The following is a 6,172-nucleotide window of genomic DNA, read 5'->3' on the forward strand; positions in this document are numbered from 1 at the left end:
CAATCTCACATTGCAATCAGATCTTTTGGAAGAGATTAAAGAAAAGCAAAAATTGGATGACAATCTGGTTAAACAAGAAGCCTTGTTACAAGAAGAGAATAGTGGAAACTTCACAATGTCGGAATGCCAGATATTAAGGTACAAGGGCAGGGTTTGTGTGGCTAGCGACCAAGAGGTGAAGGATAAGATTCTTGAAGAAACACACAAAATGCCTTACTCATTGCACCCTAGTGCAACAAAGATGTACCAAGATCTTAAGTCCATGTAATGGTGGCCGGGAATGAAGAGGGACATAGCCGGGTACGTAGCCAAGTGCTTGGTTTGTCAACAAGTGAAAGCAGAACACCAAAGACCCAGTGGGTTACTGCAACCGTTACCAATACCCATATGGAGATGGGAAGATATTGCAATGGACTTTGTGGTTGGTCTACCAGTGACTACAGAATGTCACGATGCAGTTTGGGTGGTAGTGGACCGCCTTACTAAGTCAGCTCATTTTATCCCGGTCAGAATGGCGTACACTATGAATCAATTTGCAAGGCTGTATATGAAAGAGATAATCAGACTCCATGGTGTACCAGTATCTATAGTTTCAGACAGAGACCAGAGGTTCACATCAGGTTTTTGGGAAAGCTTGGAAGAGGCAATGGGTACGAAGTTGAAACTCAGCACAGCCTTTCACCCGCAAACAGACGGGCAGTCAGAATGAGCCATCCAGATGCTGGAGGTTATGCTGCGAGCGTGCGCCTTAGAATTCAAGGGTTCTTGGAAGGAGTACTTGTACCACATGGAATTTGTGTACAATAATTGTTACCAAACAACCATCAGAATGGCCCCATACGAGATGCTTTATGGCAGGAAGTGTCGCTCACCCTTACATTGGGATGAGATAGGAGAGAGGCGACTAGCTGGGCCAGAACTGGTGCTTGAGGCTACGAGTGCTATAGAAAGAATAAGAAAGCATATGCTCATAGCTCAGAGTAGACAATAGAGTTATGCCAATGCCGAAAGGCGGGACATCGAGTTCGAGATGGGAGACAAAGTCTTCTTGAAGGTCTCGCCAAGAAAAGGTGTTAAGAGGTTTGGGAAAAAAGGGAACTTAAGTCCCAGATATGTAGGTCCTTCTGAGATTCTCGAGAGGATGGGACCAGTTGCTTATTGCTTATCCCTACCTCCCGCATTGGCTAGTAAACACAATGTGTTTCATGTCTCCATGCTCAGAAAGTATGTGTCCGATCAATCCCATGTGCTTAGTTACGAACCGCTAGAGCTACAACCGAACATGAGTTATGAAGTTAAACCAGTTAAGATACTGGAACGGGGAATCAAAGAGTTGAGAACTAAAAGGATACCCCTAGTTAAAGTCCTGTGGAGCAATATCGCGGTTGAAGAAGCTACTTGGGAGCTGGAGGATGACATGCGCGAGAAGTATCCTGAGATGTTTGAGTAAGAAAAATTTCGAGGACGAAATTCTTTTAAGGTGGGAAGGGTGTAATAACCTGGAATTTTTTTATTTGTTTATTGTGTTTTATGTAAACATTATTCTGTGAATTAATTTTTTTTAAGAGTATGAATAATAATTAAAATAATATTTGGTGAATATTATTTTAATTAAAGAAATGTGAGTTGATTGCTTTAGACCATAGTGTGGGGACTTAGATATGAAATAAATCTAAGATGGACATCTTGTTCAAAGAGTTTAAGTATATGATTTTACGTGTTTGGAATTCACATAAAATCTTAGAATTATTTTAGACTATAAATTTGTGACTTTTTCCCTAAGAGTCTATGATTAGCACAAGATGAATTTTATGGGATTAAAGTGGTGATTTTATGTTGAAAGGATTCACATAAAATCATAAACATAAATTTAAGCTAAAGTGAGACATTTTGGTATTTAGACTATAGTTTTTATTCAATTATTTTTAGCTATAGTTTAATGCATTTTCTGAACAAATGCATGGGTTCGGCTGCACACACATATTGGCGGGATTTTTTTGAATATGGAAGGCAGTTTTTAGAGGTTACTAGGGAGGGATTTGGAACCAATTTCCTTCCTTATTGGTTTCAGCCGTCGTTTCAAACTTGAGAGAAACTGGGAGAGGTTAGAGAGGAAGAACATTTTGTGTTCTTCTAGAATACGACCACTTCGGGTCCAAGAAGGAGAAGTTAAGCTGAGTTTTTCTTTGGTTTTTCTTTGGGTCACAGACTTTAGACACATCCTTAGAGCCTCTGTTTTGATTGTAGAAGAAAGTAAGAGAAAGAAGGAAGTGTTATAGGGAGTTCGGTAGAAGAATAGTCAGAAGAAAAACGTAAGTCCAAACCTACCTTTGCGTTGATTTTTCTCTTAGATTCTGAGAACCAAATTCATGTCAAATGGTTTTGTTGTGTTCATAGTGTTGTCTACTAAGTTAAGGAGAAGAAGAAACCACCAAGAACCGGCCACAGTAAGAGGTATATATTCATACATTTCCTTCGTAGTTTTACGTTTCCCATTTTTCATCTTTGTTTCTTAGGATGGTGATGACTTTTTTTGGACTTTTATGTATGGTTTTAATCAGTGTCTTGGGATTAGAAACACTCATTAAGATCTTGGGGATAGTATAATATATGTGGTCTTAAGTTTTGAGAGGGTTTGGTGGTGGTTTAAGATTGAAGATGGTGGCTGGCCGTGGATGGAAGTACCACTTTGGGTGGTCACGCGTGGAGGGAGGTGGTAGTGATGTGGTTGTGCTAGTGGTGGCTGAAGTGATGAGCATGATGGTCTATGGAGTGAGATCGTGGTTGCCATGGTGAGAAACCTTGGTTCGGATGACCATGGCTGAATATGTGATGAGGTTGATGAGAATGGGGTCACGTGCATGCCTGTGTGCCTTTCTGTTATGCAAAGTTTGTTTTGGATAGTAGAATCATGAGTTGTAGCTAGCTTCCTTACTGAGCGTTATAGCTCATCAGTTACTCTGTGTGTAGGTAAGGGCAAAGCTTAAGGAGTAGTGCAATGAGCTGAAGGGGATTCTGTCTGAAGTATGCATACTGTGAAACAACCGACCTGCAGGGTTGTCAGGGTTCTCTAAAGTTTTTCGCTGAGTCCAGTAACCGTTTTATCAATTTCATGTTTACTAGTTTATTTAAAGAAAGCCATATGGCTACAGACTATTTCTTACGTTACGTTTAACTACATTTTGTTTTTAAAACTATGGGATCCCATCAAAATACTATTTTATTTCAAAGTACTCCAATGAAAATTTTTCTAAAGTTTACTTTAAAGTCTATTTAGTTCTTAACGTCCGATTTTGACCAAAGTTTATCGTTAGGGTCCAGTTGACCCCAGATAGTCATAGTCGTATTTTAGTGGATCTAGTTAAGAAAAAGTCGGGTCGTTACACATAAACCTGAACATGATGGAAAATTTATTTCTAAATGATGAATTGAAGTTACAGCTTTGAATGTCATTAGCGCGAGTCTACCCAATATTTCATTGTAAGCAATCGAGCAATCTATTACTACGAATTCGAGAATTTTGGATCTAGCTCGTGCTTCGTCCCTATGGCTGCCATTCCCTTTCCTGAAAATCCATAGAGGATCATTGAGGCCGACTTAAGATCGACTACATATAGCCCTATCTTATCGAGGGTGGACCTAAATAACATGTTTACGGAGCTTCCATTATTGATCAGTATCCTTCGCACTATTCGATTGGTGAGCTGAATGATTATCACCAGTGGTTCATTATGCGGGAATTGGATGTGGCTAGTGTCCTCTTCGGTAAAAATGATTGGTTTTTTATCCAATCACTATTTTTTTGATAACCTTTCTTTCTACATGAATTTGATGACATCGTGTGTCTTCAGTTCCTGGATACACCTTTTTTGGGCTCTATTGCTCGTTCCTGCCAAATGGGGTCCTCCAACAATAGTGGCTATTTCTCCCCCTACAACAGGAGGATGGTTGATTTGATGTCCTTGAGCTGGTTGATGGTTTTACCCCACTGGTTGATTAGGATCTACCCTAACAGTCCAGCCCGGATGAGAGTATCGATCTCATCTTTCAGTTGATGGAAATCATCAGTGTTGGGGATGATGTCATTATGATACAGGAAGAACATAGCTGTATCTCTCTTTGTCCTTTGATGTCTCAAGGGCTCTGGTTTCTTCCATGGAAGGTGAGTATAATTTTCCAAGAATGTACGTTCTCGTGTATCTGTCATGTTAGTATAAGCAGTGTAGATGGAGTTATACTTCTCCCCAGGCTTATTCTTTTTAGTGCCGCTCTGGTCGCACTCCCCATTTCCTTTCCATTTATTGCCCCTCAACTGATTATTCTAAGTAGCGGGATGAGGCACAGCTGCAACATTCATTACCGCTGCAACAAGCTTAACAAGGGTTTGACTGGTTCCTGCGACAGCAGATTCTGCCTCTTCTAAGTTTATCCATTCTGGAGCTCGAGCCAAGAATTCATTTACATTCTTTACTCTTTTTCTCTAGAATTTGTCCCACAAATCTTCTCCTATAGTAATACATATCCTCGTAGCCATGAGTTTAGAGTTATCATCAACATCTCGAGCTTGGGCCGCTGTATTTGGGAATCTATTGAGGTAGGACTTCAAGGATTCACCAGGATGCTGCTGAATCAACCTCTACTCGGACCTCTTTTGCAACCCGAAACTGTCTCTTGAACTCGGAGGACAGTTTTTTTCTAGGAGATGATTGAATGTTTTTTATATTTATTAAACCACAATTTGGTCAGTCTATTCAATGTTGCAGTGAACAAAATACACCTTAGGTCGACATGTACATTGTGGGTCATCATCAGCGTGTTGAAGGTCCCTAGGTGATTCCAAGAATCAGTGGTTCCATTATATGTGGGCATGGTCAGCATCCTAAAGCAAGTAGGGTACGGAGCTGCCGCAATATGAGGAGCAAATAGTTCGGGCTCCTCATCAGAATCACATTCATCAATGTTCTTTCCAAACAGGAGTCTTTTCATTTTCTCCTCCATTAAGTCTAGTCGCTTGAGGGTTAGGTCCTTGGTCTCTAGCTTATTTGGGAGCGGGTATGTGTTAGACGGGTTAATATTCCTCCATGCTCGAGCTCGGTTAGGTGGGACATTCCCATTGTTGCATACAATAGATGAATCTCCCCTGGTCTGAGTATAACTCGAATCATTGTGGCAAGCCATATGTCCTCTTTGCGCATTCAGATGATCACGCAAGTTGGACCGCGGGTTGGAGTTAAGAATTTTTGCGGAGCTTAACTGATTCCTTAGGTCGCTCTCGTGCCAGTGGCAATTGGGATTATGAGCATTCCCGAATCTACCTCTACGCAAGCTCATTGTCCAATTGCTCTCATCTGCGAAGCTTACAACTCGTGGTTGGGATCGAGGAGCTGGATTATTGGCGTGAGATCATGGGACATAAGTGTCTTTTGAGGGGGTAGGGTTTCTCCTGGTGTTCCCTCAAGTTGGAGCATTTGTCTGTGAGCGAGGTGGCATTGGATGTCGAATTGGCGATGGAGTTTGCCTTTGTTGTGAGGCTATCTATAATGCCCCAAATTTCCTAATAAGGGTTAGGACCTTGATTAGGAGGCCGGGAGGGCCATAATTGATTTATTATGATATTAAATGATTATATGTACGTTAATGTGAATTATATTATTATATGATGATAAATGCATGCATATGGGTGTATTTATAATTATAAGGGCATTTTGGTAATTTGGCCCGCTAAGGGTATATCTGTGAATTTGGGTGCATAATGTGATTTGTGAATGAGATTCCATTATTATGGAGATATATTCGAGCTATTTGGCATGAGACGATATTATATTATGAGTTAGCAGTTTTTGTCATAACGGGGTCAATTATTGGGTAATAAGAATGTTTATCTGATTATAAATTGGGAGTTATTGAGATCAGGATGAAATTCTGGTAGTTTTGACTATAATGTCCCCGGGGGTGTTTTGGGACCCCAAGCATTAGGTTTTATTTGAGGTTACTTAAGCTTGAAGTAGCTTGTCAGATAGAATCGTACATTAGAAAACATTTCCTCTCTCCTTCGTTAGCTCATTTTACCCTTCAAAGCCTTTTTGAAGAAATCTCAAGTTCTAGGAGTCGGAATCAAGCGAGGATCGGGGCATAGCGATCCTAGGGAAGATTAGAAGCTTCTTAACCGAAG

The 6,172-nt window shown here is 40.6% G+C and overlaps 1 protein-coding gene across 1 annotated transcript; it reads left to right on the forward strand.

Annotated features, from left to right (window-relative positions):
- Nucleotides 1–1,030: 1,030 nt before the first annotated feature.
- LOC133792207 (uncharacterized) lies at nucleotides 1,031–1,450 on the forward strand. Its single transcript, XM_062230122.1, has one exon. It carries the CDS (start codon nucleotides 1,031–1,033, stop codon nucleotides 1,448–1,450), a length of 420 nt encoding a protein of 139 aa, XP_062086106.1.
- The last annotated feature ends 4,722 nt before the right edge of the window (nucleotides 1,451–6,172 follow it).

Source organism: Humulus lupulus, chromosome 7, assembly GCF_963169125.1.
Source record: "Humulus lupulus chromosome 7, drHumLupu1.1, whole genome shotgun sequence".
Taxonomy (NCBI): Eukaryota; Viridiplantae; Streptophyta; class Magnoliopsida; order Rosales; family Cannabaceae; genus Humulus; species Humulus lupulus.